The 18,281-nt window shown below is 37.2% G+C and overlaps 1 protein-coding gene across 1 annotated transcript; it reads left to right on the top strand.

The window, feature by feature from the left end:
* The first annotated feature begins 9,208 nt into the window (after nt 1-9,208).
* Nucleotides 9,209-16,048, top strand: LOC122647975 (fatty acyl-CoA reductase 3-like). The gene is made up of 10 exons (XM_043841262.1): nt 9,209-9,371; nt 9,447-9,550; nt 9,637-9,839; nt 9,928-10,028; nt 10,138-10,330; nt 13,443-13,604; nt 14,015-14,096; nt 15,206-15,472; nt 15,625-15,752; nt 15,840-16,048. The coding sequence occupies exons 1-10, from the start codon at nt 9,293-9,295 to the stop codon at nt 15,991-15,993; spliced, it is 1,473 nt and encodes a 490-aa protein (XP_043697197.1). The 5' UTR covers nt 9,209-9,292; the 3' UTR covers nt 15,994-16,048.
* The last annotated feature ends 2,233 nt before the right edge of the window (nt 16,049-18,281 follow it).

Below are 18,281 nucleotides of genomic sequence, written 5' to 3'. Positions count from 1 at the left end.
TTTTCCACAAGAGGAAGTTGTCGCATGTAAATTTCAGAGTGAGGTGGTGTTGGAAGGCAGGAATAGAAGGAGAAGATGAAGCCATCGTTGAATATGTTGTGGCTGAAACAGAAGAGGATGATGAGCTAGTGGACATTCAAATCCCTAGGATTAGAACTTGGCGGATGATACCATGTTAAGAATTAAGGATAGAGATAATGGATTTCTGGAATCACGCATACCCTTACGATGGGTTGCGGTTGTTCTTATAGATATCTTTTGAATTTTGAAATTGTTTTGTTACAAATGGATAACCACAGTTGGTTATGGATCAGCTTACAACAGCTAGATAAAGCTTTGAATAAGTCATATGGAATTTTAAATTTTGAATTACAAATGGATAATAACCATTTCCCTAACAGACTCAAAGCCTGAAAATCCCAACCCTGACCCGCCCTCAGGGCCAAGGTGTCTCAACCCAGACCCTGTTCGGGCTTCGGGCAGGCTCGGGCCATTAGGGCCAAAGTTGCAACCCTAATTCGGTTGGTTTCAGTTACAGTCAAGTTCTATTTCTCTTTATTTTGGTTTTCTTATATCAGGCTTTTAAATTTGATATCGAGTTTGATCTGGTTTGGTTTCTCCTGTAGAAGTATAATTTCTCAACTATGTTTTTTTTATTAGTTTTTCAGGTTTGTATTGGTTTCAATCGGTTGTGTATCTTTTACGGTTTGGTTTGGTTTGGTTTGATTTGTATTTGTTCGATTGATTGGAACAGTTCAATTTTGCTTTTGACACGTATACAATGGCAAACAATCTAATTGTGGGTTGACTGCACTTAGCTTCATCAAGTTACATGCAAATATCATACAATCCTAAGAGGTCACTCAATTGACAAAGACCAACACCTCACAATTAAGCTTCAATTACACAAACGGAGAACGGGGAAAAAAAAATTAATAATTTTTTTTTTGAGATGCATTTCCTGTCATTAGCCCTTGCGATGAATATTGTTTTACTATTTGTCACATGACACTACATGGAGAACCAGTCAAGCATCCCGTTATTGATACAATTTCAATTTAAAATTATTAGAGGAACCTTTTCCACTCGTCGGTTTTTGGTTGCCACACGTACATGATCACCTGATCCTAACTCGATACATGCATGTTGCCTTTTATTGACTTAAAAGCCTTTGTTTACACTTGTACACACACTCACGCACTCAGACAGTTGTTCAGTTCCCTGGCCAGTACAGTTGTCCGATTTCTCTCATAGTAGGCAAAAATGATGACCTAATCCCCCTGCCCAATCACACTACTCGAGTGAGGTTAAATCATCATTTTCACTCCCCATGAGAAAAACCGGACAACCGTACTGGACAGCGAACCTGAGACAAAAAAAATTCCACGCACTCACACACACACAGTAAGTCTTCCCAAGCCTTATGGTGCTATGAACTATCTGTTAGATGTTGCTCTCATCGACGACCATTAATATGTTCTTAGGTCTTTTTTACTTTTTTCACAACCTCTATGCGCCTCTCCCTTCTCTCTCGCAGGCCATCCTCATTGATTTTAGAGTCGGCAACCATGATGTTACATGCATGTTGCCTTTTACAAATGTGTCAAACAACGATATTGCAGATAAAATGGGGCAGGTATGACATTAGTGATATTCATATGGAGGACATGCTCCTATTATAGCCATTCAATTCCTATCTATCTCTAATATGTTATTTTTTTATTAAGTGGTTGATGCAGTTGCATTAATTTTTAGGGCAGATCGATGAGGTCCAATTTCTTTGAATTCATTTTTTCTCAATTAAATTGCCTAACTGTTGCTGGATATGATGTTTGTAGAATCCACACCATCTCCTTCGTCTTCTTGTTGGTTAAGAACTATGCTTAGGAAGTAAAACCTAATACGGTGCATAGAAGAATGGAAAAAAACAAAACAACAATCACACAATACGCATAACGATTTACGTGATTTGGTAAGATTGTCTACGTTCACGATGAGATGAGATCTGTTTCACTATCAATGGAGAATAGGGTTACAGTCGCTCGTCCTCATATCTTTCTCAGATTTTCGTTACAGAGAAAGAACTCTCGCTACAAGTTTATAGCAAAACCCTATACAAGATTTTTACCGAAATACCCTATACAAGAAAATTACCGCAGTCCACGGAGGCTTCACACAGTAGTCCAACCATCAGAAGTCAAGACACCAATCCTCAACGGGTAGCTTTTGAGGATGAGTTTTATCCAAGTTCCTACATTGTCGAACCGTGGCATGGAAATTTCCGTTTGGACGAGGATTCTCAGATTTGATCTCAGGTTTCACGTCAGCTCCTGTGTGGAGGGGGAGATTGGGATCTCAGGCTTCATGTGTTTGCCATCCGCATGGAAGGGGAGATTGTTACGATATCCATGCATAAGGCAAAAAGAATAGTCTTACATCGGATATGAAAGAGGATAAATGTGGGTTAATAGGTACTTGGGCACCCTCTCCTTAACGGCTAGCTTTTGAAGATGAGACCCAAGTTCCTAACATAGGAGCCAAGGCTGAGTTGACAATTTCGGATAAGACTCATTTTGTTTCAACATATAAAAATTTTACATATTGAAAAGTTAATGGAAACAAACAATGGAAAACTTTTCAACATGGTAAAAATTTTCAACCACATAAAATTTTATGCCAAAACAAATAGAACCTAAAATTTTCATTTATTCAAGGAATCTTTTTGCCTACCACCATGATCTCATCATAATTCTCCTCTTCCTATTGATAAAGGTCCGAACTGTTATTTTCATTATTCCAAGAGTCTCATCCAAACATGAGAACACATGAACGGAGAGATTTGTGGATGAAGGAAAACTCGAATTGTAAAATATATTGATAACATTTAATTGTGTACGAAAGAAGAATATTATGGAATGAGATTGTCTAATAAAATGGTATTTAAGATAAGCAAGCTAATGATATAATGATTAACAATTCATAATCATACATTAAGCTGTCATCATCACATATAGAATTAATAATTAGCATGAAATTTTTTTAGGTAGAACTAGAAGGAATGAGAGTTGTTTCATGATTTACTGCTAACCCTTGAACAAGAAAACTCAGTCGGTAGGGTTAAAGTTTTCTAACTCGCTTGAATTTTCCATTTTGCTTTTTGTTTAGTAGGTAGAGGGTGTGTTCATAAATATAGAAAAGGTTGGTAAGGCAAAGAAACAACACAAATACTTTCACGGGGTCCAGGCATTCATTATTTCATTACTTGTCAAATGTCTTAATTAGGAATAGATGGGTAAGTTAAGGAACAACACAAATTCTTTTCAAGATCCAAGCATTCCGTATTCATTAGTTCTCCCAGAACGGGCCAGCAGGAATACTGTCGGGGTTAAACCCTCGAGGCTGGTTCAGGTTCTCGTACGGGTTTGAGCCTAACAGAGCGATCACGGAATACGGATCTTTTATCATTTATTTTAATGGGTTTAGCCGTTTAGAGAGGACTCAGTTTGAAATATCTTCTCTGTCCATCTTTCCTTCTACACTCATATGAGGGTCGATATCACTTGCTACATTCTTTTTGAATCACGTATAGTACTTTATTTAATGCCAACATTAAATGTGATTACCCACGGATCTTTATCCTCTCAATTACACAACCTAGTATTTGACGTCAAGTACATCTAACAAAGGAGGTAGAAATGAATATCCTACCCCTGTCCAAACACATAATCTGAAGTGGGGTCGACCTCTCTCTATTAGATGTACTTGATGTCAAGTACGGGTAGTGTAATTGAGAGGATAAAAATACGATTACTCACTAGTAACCGATCTTTATCCTTTCAGGTTCTGCTCGGTATAGGTCATACGATTCTTCTCATAAGGGGCGAAAATGATCACCTTATCCCCTACCTGTACACATGCACTGCCCGGGTGGAGTCCACCCCCTCTTATTAGAAGTATTGGAGAACTGTACCGAACAGAGAACCTGAGGATAATTTTCCCACTAGTCACCACTTGCTACATTATAGAATTTTTATTCGTTGCTATAACTGCAGCACTGCAGTGCGCATCGTGCAGCGCAACAACGATCATGTGTGCACAATGGGCCCCACTATACACACATAGCCGCTGCTCCACCGCATGATGTGCACAACAACGTTGTTGTAACTGCAACGGATAAAGGTCCTACATTATATATACATATCCATTTGAAACAAAGCACAAAAGTAGTAAGGAATTATTTTTTTTTGGTAAACTTTATTTTATTTTTTGATAAACAAGTGGTAAGGAAGTTGACTCCAAAGTTTCACAAGACTGGAGGAGAGATTGATCCATGTATTAACCACTGATGCCGACATGACTATTACTAACTCTTATCCGATGACTTTGATGGAAGTTAAATGGGACCTATGGCCTAATCTATAATAAGACTATTTCAAAAAAATAAAAAAATTATGGATAGGTATGGCAATGTAAAAAAAAAAAAAAAAAAAATTTGTATTTTCGGTGTCTTTTTGGAATACATTTGGAACAGAATAAATATGTGACATTCGATCTGGTTTTTTTTATGAAAAACACATTTGTTAATCATTTGTGAAACAGATCGAAACTGATTTACAAAGTATTGTAAATTAATAGAAACATAAAAATTATTTTTATCTCAAAAATACTAATTTGAAACAAAAATGTTGCTATACACAATCTAAGTGAAATTTAAAAATTAGGGAAAAAACACGGACCTGGTTGCGTGGCCCCTTCACCCAAACACAATCCCTTGAAATGACCACTCCACCTTGTACAAAATAAAAAATCCCCTGATCGATGCCCATACACGTCCTTTCATTGGAACCCCACTAAAATGACAGCAACGCTCGTTTTTCCCTAAAAATTAAAGCCAGTGTGGAAAACCCTCTCCCATGCATGCTTTTATATGCCATCTGACTCTTCTCTCCATTCCCTGACCCACCCTTTGACTAAAACATGCTTATGATAGTGAAAGATCAATTTTGCATTCACACTTCCCAATTCCATATTGAATTCAATGTAAGTGGTCCAAGAAGGCAAGAAACCGTGAAGGATAAATAAATTATGGAAGGCACAAGGTGACCCATCACTCAATGGGCATGGATAGGGTCCAACAAAGACTTATCTTCATATCCTTATCTAACCACATGAAGTATGGAAATAGAGAGCCCATGAGGGATATAAATATGAGATGGTGTATATGGATCAAGTGTGGCCATTCATAACCACCCAAACCCTTTTAAGTCAATCAACTAATATAACACATGAATACATTATATATTTTATCTTAAAGATAAGTTCTAATATTTTAAAAAAGGGAGAAAGATACGTTGCTCGTGCGCCCTGACACAGGGGTATGTGAAATGACCATCGCATTTCTAGTCATTTCTAAGGTTCAAAGGGGGTGCGACAATCATTTCACACACCCCCCTGTGACGTCAGGGCGCATGGATGACATGCATTGTGCAATCGGGTGGTGTTCTGTTCTAAGTGCTTTTATGCCCTTACACAGCCCTGTAAGAAAACTTTCCCCTAAACATTAATACAAAAACTCCTTCAACACTTTTGCTGCTTATTTAGATTATCAGTGACTTAATTTTGATTCAGCCAGAGATGCTTTGCCCATAAATAAAATGTTTAAGCAAAATAGAACGCTGCTCGACAGCGCCCCTCCCCCCCCCCCAACTACACCCTCTCACATGGGTCAATATAATGTTCACCCTGCCCCTCCCCTTGGTTGCGTGTGTGGACTCTCCCACTGCTCCATGCTGTCATAAAGACTACACAACCTAGCAGCAAACTCCTTCCTTTTGTTTAAAAATGGAGACAATTTGTGCTTGTGGTCGTAGATGGAAACGCTGTGGAAAATACCCAATCAAAAATCGGTGTGGTCATTGGTGTCATACGCGATCATAAATGCATGATTTGAGTAATTCGAATAGTAATGAGTGACTCATCCGATTTGGATCAGAATTAATGACACCCAATCCCAATTCTAGGCGATTTAGTAACAATTTGGATCCTCTCTACTGCCGGGCAGCCGTGTGGCTGGTGGTCTCACACAGGCTGTGAGGCTGCCCGGCAGTAAAGGATTACGATCCTAAACCCTCTTTTGAATCGGTGATTATTCAACCGTTTTCCTTTTCATAGTCGATCAAAATAAATGGAACTTATCTCTTGTAGAAAGACCCGAACTTTATTGAATCTAAAACTCCAAGAAACCATAGAGATCGAAAAATTCTGTCATTCCTATGGTTTTAGTGCATGGTATCGGAATGGTTATCGCTAATACAGAAAATCGATATGATATTGATACGGTATCAACCTGAATCGATTGTATCGAATAAATTTACCCATTAATTTCTTTAGCAAATAAGTTTTTGAACCATTTTACCTCTTATCTGTACCATGCTATTGATACGATATCAACACGATATCGATATCAGTGACTAGTAAAATCGGTATTAGACGATACGATACCCATATTTTTAACCATGTATCATTCCCCCACACCAAAAAGAAAAGATGTCAAAACAAAGATTTTGTTGATGTCTAATCTCACAGACAACTTCAGTGGCCACTCATTGCCCAATACAAAAGCACCTCGTACGAAATATTTTGACATCGAAAACATACAAAATTTGGGTAATAGAACATGAAAGAGGATTTGATCACATGGTAAAATAAAGTATGGACAAATATAAGATTAAAATTTGACACATTACTAATTTAGATCATTTCTTAAATATTCATGGACCGACTTTTCCTTAACCCATGTATAAAAAAGAATTCCTTACCATGGGCATGGGTACCATTAGTTGGCCACTAGGGATTGTAGTTTCAACTTCTCTATGGGTGAAGTATAACTTTTGCCAATATTTATTACCAAAATTATTACAATATTCTTCCATGTTTTTGTGTATTTTTTTGGTAATGATGTAATTAATTGATAATGACAGATTACACTCATATCATTTGTATCAAGAATAACAGATAAATACGGAACCACACAGTCTTATTTGTAATAGACTGAGCTCTTCTGACAAGGGTATCTGCAATAGCATTAGCTACCCTTGGAATGGAGGAAAAGGTACAGACATCAAAATAAGATGTGAGATGCCTGATATCCGACCTCAATAACAGGTCGAACTAACAAAGACGAATCTTTAGAGTTATCTTGCAGGTAGGAAATGACTTCTTAGTTATCATTTTTCATCAAAATTTTGAAAATCTTTTTTGGTATCGATTTTATAAGGCTTTCCCTGGTTGCTATTGCTTCTCCTACCATAGCACCACTGAAATTAAAAAAAGCTGAATGATCACGCAGAAGAAAGCCCACACCAACACAACTCACTCCTTGTTAATTTGAAGCGTCACAATTTAGTTTAATGAAACCCATTGGTGAGGGTGACCAATACAGGTGTTGTGCCCAAAGTACTACTTGAACTTGGGCGAGCAACCGAAAGGATTTCAATGTAAGCTCTGTGAGCAGTGCCAACCGCTTCTATCAGAATCCAGTCCTTCCTTTGGAATAGTAAATCATGTATACAAAGTTGTAACCTCTTTATATACATGTTTACCATGCGGTGACAGGGACGACCAGCTTTCTAACTATGAATCGGATCTGAAACTCACTATTACAAGCTACGTGGACAGATTACACACTCTTCCATGTGAAAAAAATAGATTCACGCACCCACTACTTTTTGTCTGTGGTTGTCTACACCATAAAAGCTTTCACGTAAAAGAATAATTTGGTACACTTTTTTGGGAAAAAATTTTGCTGTTACACTTGTAGCAGGAATGTTCCTGATACAATGTTAGCAGCCAATGAAATGGAATAAATCACTTTCCCTTTGAATTTTTTTTTTCTTTTTATTATAAAAATGAATTGACACGCTATCGAGACAGAAAGAGAGAGAAAAGGTATTGTGGGCAGTATAGTATCTACATCATTTTCTCAAAAACTATAAAATAGAGGAAGCATTTTTCCTTCACCCATACTCCTCTCCCTTGAGTAGGGGAATCAATTGGTCATTTTGGGTTGAGTCGGTATTTGGTGTGGGAATGATGAATTCAAAACAAAACCTATAAAGAAAGTTTGGTTTGGTTTCGGGTTGTATCAGTTCATGTTTTGGTTTTTTATCGAGGTCGATTTTATTTTAATATACATATTTATACAAAACTATAGAAAAGATCTGATTTTTTTAATGGATTTCGGGTTGTTATCAGGGTAAAGTTTCGATTTCAGTCTAGGTTTTGAACCGGTTTTAGTTTCTGGTGTGGTTTGGTTCGGGGTTCGGTTTCAAGATTGTAATACCCCACTCCAAAACTTATCCAATAAGTCAGTGATGCGGTTTGGGCTAGTTTACCTGATTCGATCGCACTTTTGACACCCTTACCTTTGAGAAACAATTCGAATGGTGTGCATATAGGGTGTGAACGGGCTGGGCTGGGCCGGGCCGGGCATGTTAAAACTCCAGCCTAACCCTAGGATCTTAAGTCTGCCCAAGCCCAAGCCTAGGTATAGCTCATTGAGGTCTGCTTGTATTGCTCAATGGCAGTGCCTCAGCGTACCACAGACAACCCTTAATAAATAAAACAGTAGTACGATTGGAATGCTTTCATTGAAAATTGGTGCAGTTCTTGATCTACAAATAAGTTATTGATAAGTTTATCCCTGATTTGTCTTACAAAATGGTTTTTATTTTTACTATTTCACCCCTTTTCCTTACTGTTTCAATGATACGATATTGGCCAGAGATCGATACCTCAAACCATGGTTAAGAGGCTGTAGAACTTGAAGGGTTTCACTATAAATTTGTAGCGAGGGTTCTTTCTTTGTAATCGATCTAAGAGAGGTGTGAGAATAAACTATTGTAACCATTCTATTGTGGACGTAGACAATCTTACTGAACCATATAAATCTTTGCGTGTTGTTACGTTGTTGTTGTGATGTAGGCAATCTTGCTGAACAATTAACATCCATCGTTTTCACCATAGAAACAAATAAAATATGAGAAACCTAACCACAGTTGTTAATAATTTCGGGCAAGCAATTACCCCAGCTAGTAAAATTAGCCAAAGAAATGAATGACCAATTTCGTGCACTCAACTTCCATGTCCTTACCTGTATAAATGCACATACCATCCTTCACTCCTTTCCCCTACCCCAACTAGCTAGTACTTCCCCAGCTTTTCTGCTTAAAATCTTAACTCCCTCTCTGCTGCTATTTCTGTCTCTCCTTTCCCTCATTGCTTTCCTCCTATTATGGAATTAACGGGTATTGTCAATTCTCTTGAGTACAAATCCATCTTGGTCACTGGTGCTGCCGGCTTCCTAGCAAAAAGTAGGAATCATCATCTCCCTCTCTCACCTTTTCTGCTAAAAGTGATTCTAATTAGTTGTGGTTCTTGGAATGTAGTTTTTGTGGAGAAAGTGCTGAGGGTTCAACCAAACGTGAAGAAACTCTATCTTCTCTTAAGAGCTGCAGATGCTGAGTCAGCTACACAGAGACTGCATAAGGAGGTACTATAATGGTGAATATTGTTAATTATAACCGCATGTACACTATTACTAGTGTGCCATAACAATTTTTTGTTTTTTTCAATTAGGTGATAGGGAAGGAAGTGTTTAGGGTTCTGAGAGAGAAATGTGGTGCCAGCTTGGATTCTTTTATAGCCGACAAGGTAACGGCGGTTGCCGGCGACATCGCCTGTGATAACTTGGGTATAGAAGCCTCAGATTTAAGGGAAGAGATGTGGAAAGAGATTGACATCATTGTCAATCTAGCTGCTACCACCAACTTTGATGAGAGGTTAATTAGCAGATTTTAATTTGAAAATTTTGGTAGTGTTAGTAAATTAAGCTACTTTGCGACTAAGTTACTGATAAAATATTTATAGATATGATGTGTCCTTGGGTGTGAATGCCATGGGAGCTAAGTATGTTCTGAGCTTTGCAAAGAGATGTGTTAAGCTACAGATGCTTCTCCATGTATCAACTGGTCAGTGTAGTAGTAATATTGAATCTCTCTCTTTCTATATATATATATATAAATGATTATGAAACCATAAATCAAGGAAGATTTGAGTTAATTTCTAGTCTCTTGACAGCTTATGTGGCTGGAGAACAGGCAGGGCTTATAATGGAGAAACCATTCAGGATGGGTGAAACATTGAATGGGACACCTGGGTTAGACATAGAAGAGGAGCTGAAGCTTGTGGAGGAAAAGATGAAGGAGTTAAGGGCCTTGGGAGCTCCCAAATCAGCTGAGACATTTGCTATGAAAGAATTGGGAATAAACAGGTTTGATTTCAAATGCCTATTTAATTTTTATAATAATGATTAGACCCTCATTTTTTTCTTTTGGTAAGCAAAACTTTACTGTTATACATGGATTCCAAGTTACAAGCTCCAAGAAGTCATGGAGTGGAAAGAGGTCTCAGTAATCCTACAGGTTAAACACTGGGTTTTCCTGGCAAGGGAGTCGGCCAATCTGTTTCTCTCCCTTGAAATAAAAACAAAAAAAAAATGATTCTAAAATAAGATGCAATTTGATTTAGTTTTTTTGGGTAGGAAGCTACTTCTTCTTTTGTTTAGGCAAAAGATCTACCGTCCTAGTATCATATCTAGTGTCCTCTCAAAAGTCACTCCTCTATGACAAATGGGTCCCTCATATACGAACCGTGCAGTGTTTTCTTTTGTACTCCCAGTGACTCAGCATAGGAGATTTCATCTCATACCGGCAGCTTGTTGATCTTTCTCGTAATTTTGGGTTTGGGGAGAATCATAATGTATACAACCTTAACCCCTGTTTTACGAATAAACTATTTCTCAACTCAAACCCACGACTACTAGGTCGCAATAGAACAACCTTACCATCACACCGAGGTCCATCCTACAATTGGATTACTTGTCTATAAAAGATTAATGGAAAATGATATGGATTATTTTATTATAAGATTAATAACACTTGTAACACACCCTAGCCCTAAGAGATGGGATCCAGGCTTGTTATAACTCTATCATTGAACTGGCGACATGAAAGTTATAATGATGGATGTGGTCGATCATCTACAAATATGTTAAAAGTGTAAAATAAATATGATATTTTAATACATAAAATGCACTAATATATTTTTAAGTATATTGTATATAATAAATAAAAGGGAAAAAGTTGTAGAAAAAAGTATAAATAATATGGAAAATATGAATATGAGAATCTTTATGTATCATTAGAAATAAATACAAAAAAAAAAAAAAGCACATCAGTGATATACTAAAATTTGATTAATTAATTAAAAATCTTAATGACTGCATAGATTTGACAACATAAAAATCTATTAATAGAAACATAAAAAAAGTATTTCAGACATAGAAATACTAATTTGAAATAAAAAAGTACAACAACCTTACTAGGTTGCCTAAGCAAGGATCTAGATCCTCTATTACCGAGCTGCCCGGTACAATTGTGCTACCCAGACACGGTGAGGCGTGCAATGACCACCTTACCCCCATTTGGGCAAGACACTCGGATAGGGATAAGGCAGTCATTGCACGCTGTCACCGTGTCTAAACAACACGGACCTGCCGGGCAACTCAACAGTAGAGGATCCAAATTGCCCAATTGTGGTAGTAACAAGTAACAACACAGCACTGACCCCTCATTTAAAAGTGGCAATAGAGAGGACGATATGAGCTTCACATGGAGACATGGAGTAGACATGGATGACCTTCACGGAAAATTATTGGCCCCAGTACTACTAGGGGTGTTGTGCGCATCGTGCGATGCAACACTGCCCATGTGTGCACAATGGGCCCCACCATGCACACATGGGTGGTGCTGCACAGCACCCCAATAGTACCGGGGGTGTTAAAGGTCCGACCTTCACGGATCTTCCTGCGTGAACTGTGAATCTGTGATGGATAAGTACTGGACCAGAAATTAATTAAAGTAGTGCCGTTCCGGTATGCCTTCTTTAAAGAGCCACACAAATGTTATCGTTTCCTGACTCTCCTCATAAATACCATGCGTAAGCGCCCCCCCCCCCCCCCTGCCCCTCTCCTCTCTCCTCTCCTCTCCTCTCCTTTCGTACTTGATCAAAATTATAATGACCATTCAGATTTATGGTATCCAATCACTCTATTCTGTGTCCCAATTCCAATTGAAAAATCTATTCATAAATATATATAGTTTTAGACTTGGAGGACTTTCATAGGCTATGTTTGGATGTCAAGAAGAAAAAAAATTCAAAAAAAATTGAATTTAAAGAGAGAGATAATTACATAAATCAATTGTTAAGTCATCATGATTTTGGACTATGACACAGAAAATAACAACTATATGAAAAACAACGCTACTTGATTGTGTGGCTTCTGCGCCTCGACATTTAGGAATGTGCAAAAGTACCATCCTATGTTATGAAATAATAAATCACATCTATGTTTATGTCCATTCTAGACAGTGATATCTAGCCCCACAACAACTATAGATCAGCCTGACCTTCCCTACTCCACCTGAACCATCCTAAAACACTACTTGACTAATAAATGGGTGGGTCTAAGGTGGACCCGGACTACATTGACTGGGCCAGCCATGGAGCGAGAATTCTGAACTTCACGGACAAGAGTCTCTTAGTCTCATGAGCTTCATGGCCCACTTTCTAAGTCCTGAAAAAAAAAAATTTGGCAGCCTGATTCCTACATGCCCTGGATAGAAAATTTTCTTATACATCCATTTTGAGTCCCAAAATTGGAAAATTCCTAGACTATATAAGAATACATTTTTATAAAAATACCATTGGTATGCATGGACATATAAAGGATGCATGTCAATACACGAAAAAATATTTGTTTGAATAAGGTTTTTGATATGTGACACATGACTAATATAAATCATAAACCCTTTATCTATCAAAATGGCAATTATTAAAGTTGAGGTGTAAAAAATATATATATTTTTTCAAATAATTTTTATTCTATCCCCAATTTTATATCTTTATGGGATGAATCCCATGTGTCGATTCTAAAAAAAATAAAATTAGGGTAGTCCTAGCTGTGAGGAAGGAAGAATCCCTTCACCACTGATAATGTGACCTATGATGGATTTTTGTATTATCATTAAATCTCGTCTGTTATTGTACATATCGAAAATTTCTTTTTCCATGCTAATCAAAGGGTCAAATGGGTCCACTCAGGCCTCAGGCTCATGTCACTTCTTAGAAAGTAGAGAGGATTACTTTGAATGTAACATATATCCGTGACATGTTTGATTGCACAATGTTATCAAGTATGTGCTTTAATTTGACCAGTCAATTTATCTATATTGAATTCTTTCCTTATCCTTTTTGTCCCAACGATTGGGATGTTTTGGCTGAACTACTGAACCTTCTGTATTTCTTTGTATCTTCATTTAAAGGGCAAGATTTTACGGTTGGCCAAACACCTACGTCTTTACAAAATCACTTGGAGAGATGCTCATCGGACAGTCTAGAGGAAATCTACCACTTGTTATCATTCGTCCAACCATCATAACAAGCACATACAGAGAACCATTCCCTGGTTGGGTTGAAGGAATGAGGTAACTCAGGACAGAACCTTTCTTAATCCCCACACTCTACAGTTCATTTCTCGACATACTTGTTTTCTTTCAATTAATTCTTCTTGGTTGCGTGTGGTGCATTGTCCCTGTGTGTTCAGACATAGAGTTGTACTCTTTCTTCATCCAGTGAAGACTTTATATTCTCTTTAATCCTTTTTTTTATTCAAACACTCCCAACCCCCCTCAATGAGGGGGTGGGAGAATTTTATCCATATTATGAGTGGATTACACATGGGGGAGATAGACACATCTCCCGAATACATGGATCGGAATTGGGTCAAACTATCCTACATGTTACTGACTATGCCCTTTTGATCAGGGAGTCAGCAATGGTGTTAATCAATTTTATGTTACTAAATTTTGTGTTTGTTAACTCTTAATGACCACAGAACCATCGACAGCTTGGGCGTCGGTTACGGTAAGGGCAGAATAACTTGTTTCCTCGGTGATCCTGAGTCAATTATTGATGTGGTGAGTTAACTTATTGCGAAATTGAGTATAGTAACATGCATTATACTTGTAATTATGTACATGAGTTTGATTAGAAACACCTTTTCTTGAAAGTAGTTTGACTCCATTTGGTTACAGGGAAAATAAAAGAATGGAAATTGAAATCAAATTTATATTAAAGTGGACAATTTATAATCATTATCTTGCGTAATTTCAAAACATGTCAAATATGATTATTAAAATTGGAAAGGGATCGACATGTTGACTATGTGCTTTAGTATCGACACGCCCCACCAATTGGAAGAAGAAGGACAGTTCGTCAAGTATGGGGGACAACGGCTATGTTTGGATGGCCAAAAACAAAAAAGAAAAACATAATAAAATAAAATTCATGATGAATGTAACGATTAGTTTTTTTTTTTTTTTGGTGTCGTTCTCTCTCCTCATTTCAGAAAAATGAAATGAAGAGAGAATGACACAAAAACTAACCATTACCTTTTATCATGTGTTTTTTTGTCTTATTAAGTTTTTCTTTTCTTTTCTTGCCTTCCAAACATAATTAAAGAGAATGAGGAGAAAGTATGTTTGAGGGGGGAGGGAAGAGGGGGAGGAGAGAGACTGTGACAGGGTTGTACACACTGATCGTGTACAACCTTTTCTCTATTAATATTTATTTTACTTAACAATCAAATTCCTTTGATTTGAAAGATAAAATAAATTTTGGGAAAAAAAAAAGTACATGTTGTTAGTATGTACTTCCCTCTCATAGTCTCTCTCCTCTCTTTCCTCTCTCTCCTCGTTAAATATGTAAACATCTTCTCTCCGCATTAAATATATTGTTTATTCTTTGCTATTGGTTTGGTGTGTAAGATATTAATATAAGTTTGCAACTTGTAAATCTATCTCCCATAAAATTTACATAGAAATATATAATTACTAAATATGATAAGAGATTTAGATAACTTACACAAGCACGATTACAAATTTTTTATTTTTTTCTTTCAGAAGTGATTACACTTTCCTTCATCCTTTTACTTGCAATGAAACAGAGCAATTAGGGTGATGACTACATGCAAGTCCAGCAGGGGTTTATCTGATTACAATTTTCCCATATGGAAATGATGAAACAGATACCAGGGGACATGGTGGTGAATGCTATGATTGTGGCCATGGTGGCTCATGCAAATCAACATGGTGAGTTCATCTACCAAGTGGGATCTTCTGTAAGAAACCCAGCAAAATTCACCCTTTTCCAGGATTACGGCTATCAGTTCTTCTCTAAGAATCCATGTATTGATAAAGATGGAAAACCTATCAAGGTTGGAAAAGTTGCAGTATTTAGCACAATGGATAGCTTCCATAAATACATGGCCATTCGTTATATGCTACCCTTGAAGGTTGGTTAATTATTTGTTTACTTGCAGAAAATGAAAATTTTTTAGGGTTATCAAAAAATTATATAGTTAAGATATATATGTAGAACCTTAGGCACATATGGCTAAATATTGTCTCCATTTAATCATCAATTATCTTTGTGGATATCTTCTAGGCTTTGCAACTGTTGAACATAGTATCTTGCCAGTATTTCCAAAGCTTATATAGCAATCTCAGTCGGAAGATCAACTTTGTAATGCGATTAGTGGAGCTCTACAGGCCTTACTTGTTCTTTAGAGGAGTGTAAGTCTCTCTCTGTCTCTCTCTCTCTGTTTTTTTTTTTTTGCTTAATTTTAAATAACCCTGTTTTTTGTTCTTGTTTATATGTAGGTTTGATGACTTAAACTTAGAAAAGTTGAGAATAGCTATAAAGGACAATGGGGAAGAGGAAAATAAGTTTTGTTTTGATACAAAGTGCATTGACTGGGATGACTACTTCTTAAACATTCACCTTCCAGGGCTCATAAGATATGTTTTCAAGTGACATCTGCAGAGATTGGGAGTTCCATTAATTTCTTGGTGAAAGAATCGGTTTATCATTACTTTTGTCTAAAATCTTTGTAATCCTAGGGTTTAAGGAAACACTAAACAAATTAATTTTTTGGTGGGATGGAGGATTAGGAAATACCATATTAGTTATTAAACCTAAGGACTTTGGTTAAGTAATATGAATCTTGAACCCCTCTTGTATTTTCTATTAAAAAAGAAAACAAACCATTCCCTCTTATATTGGGTTGAGGAAGGATATATTTATGATGTAAAAGAATAATTAGTGCCAAAGATTAGAATCTGTCTCTAAGCCTGCAACCCATGGAAGATTGTTAGTGGGGGATATGTTACTGATCTCTGTAAGACACTTATTTATAAGTGATATATAGTACTATACTGCATGCACTTCAGGAAATGTGACTTTTGATTTGTTTTTTTGTTTTTGCTTTTTTATTTTTTTATTTTTTATGATTTAGAATAAAAAACAATGGAGTGTAATTTTTGGGATCATTATTAGAAAAAACGAGGGAGCTTAATTCCTTTCACTATTCTTTATCTTAATCTTCGTTGAATCAGACTCCTACATCTACAGACAACTACATATATTAGGAGGGTCAACATATTTGACGGTTGATTTCCTTCAATTTGGGTGAAAGAAAACTTTCTACTTAAAGAAATGATAGACTTGTTTTTTCCAGCCAGCTACATGAACTTTACCAACTATAGCTGGTCACACTTCTAGATGTAAGATTTGGGTGAATTTATTTGAAAGGGGGTGGGGGGGCGTCTATGATTATTGATCCTGCTACATGGTATGGGCAATTGTTAACCAAAGTAATATATGAAAATGAAGTTGCATTTTTTGGAGCTATATTATACCAAAATGAAAAAAACAATGTGTGTTGATTTCCCATTAACCGTGGCTTGAGGAAAACTCGTTCAACAAATTTTGATGTTAGATGTTTTCTTAAGTTCTCTCACACACATGGGTAAAAATAAATGTCAAATTAATTTGGTTTGGTAGATCTTCTATTCTTTTAGTGGGTGAGCCTTGTTAAATTAAGCTATTGTAACCATTATGCAGTGGATTCGAAACATGAAAATAACTTCTCTGCACGAGAATAAAGCTGCATACATTGACCCCTTTGTACTGAAATGCTAAAAGGGATGTACCGGACTCAGTGCATGAGGTTCCTGCCACTGCTGGGTTTGCGTGGTTTGGGAAGGATCATAATGTATGCAACCTTACCCCTGCTTTCACAGAGAGACTACTTAATTGCTCATTATTTTTAAATTAATCTGTGGCGGGAGCTTGAGAGTCCAGCCCAGCAAAACAAGGGTGGTTTTGGTCCTCCCACCATGGCTGGAGGAGAGCCAGATCCCAATAGAAACCCACCCCTAACTATAAATCGGCAACGACTGTGCCAAACTAATCCATAGGGTAAATGATCGATCAGAAATCAAACACGATAAGGATTCTGGGCAACGAACCCAAAGGAAATAGATCCACCAGAGCCACAACCTACAGGTGACGAGAAACAATTGTTTGAAGTTCCAAGTTTCCCAAACCACCCAGCTCGTTACAGAAGCAACAATTAGAGAGCTCGAGACGAAAGCATGGGAAGCAGGACTCGTTTGATTTGGCGTTTCCCGTAGAAACCTACTGGTTTGGGAATGAGGAAAACAGAGACTGGGCTGGGTTGGGAGTGATGGGCCAAGTTCACACCCCGCGTGAGATAATGTGGGCCCATTCATTAAAACAGACAGCTTAATAAGTGGGCTAGATCAAATAGGGATGGGTCTTGTTGGTTACAAGTTCGTAAAGTGGCTGGATTATAATCCAATTTTACATCCAACCAAACAGCTCTACTAAATTAATTTAACTTCACATCACTTCCCTTGCAACCAAATGACTCAAAAGAGAAAAAATTTCCCTTCACCCTTCAGCTAAATGGAGCCAAAGTGAAAGGGAAGAGTTCCTACAACGCCACATGCCCATTGTACAAGACCTTTATTACTTGGGGTCTGATACCATTGTGGCATGTCACATGTGTTACGTGGTGTGGGATGGCAACTTTAAGATTTCTCAGTGAATCATTTACAGCTCCACATAGCAAACTATTCACTATGTGCTTTCATATACTGAGAAGCTCTCTCCATTTAATAATTAGAGGTTTTGGCTTGAACCTTCTTTCCCGTGTTACCTAAGACAAGCCTTAACATATGTAAACCCATCTCCTACTTAACTAAGCAAAGAGTACATGAGTAAACATTAACAAACCC

Source organism: Telopea speciosissima, chromosome 1 (genome assembly GCF_018873765.1).
Source record: "Telopea speciosissima isolate NSW1024214 ecotype Mountain lineage chromosome 1, Tspe_v1, whole genome shotgun sequence".
In the NCBI taxonomy this organism is placed as follows: domain Eukaryota; kingdom Viridiplantae; phylum Streptophyta; class Magnoliopsida; order Proteales; family Proteaceae; genus Telopea; species Telopea speciosissima.
The sequence above is the reverse complement of the archived record's forward strand: the minus strand, read 5'-3'. Positions and strand labels throughout refer to the sequence as shown.

Excerpts from the sequence above, each read along its gene's own strand:
- LOC122647975 (XM_043841262.1), top strand. The coding sequence starts at position 9,293 with ATGGAATTAACGGGTATTGTCAATTCTCTTGAGTACAAATCCATCTTG. Across the intron at positions 13,605-14,014 it reads GGTTGGGTTGAAGGAATGAG|AACCATCGACAGCTTGGGCG; the intron begins GTAACTCAGGAC and ends TAATGACCACAG. Across the intron at positions 14,097-15,205 it reads CTGAGTCAATTATTGATGTG|ATACCAGGGGACATGGTGGT; the intron begins GTGAGTTAACTT and ends ATGATGAAACAG.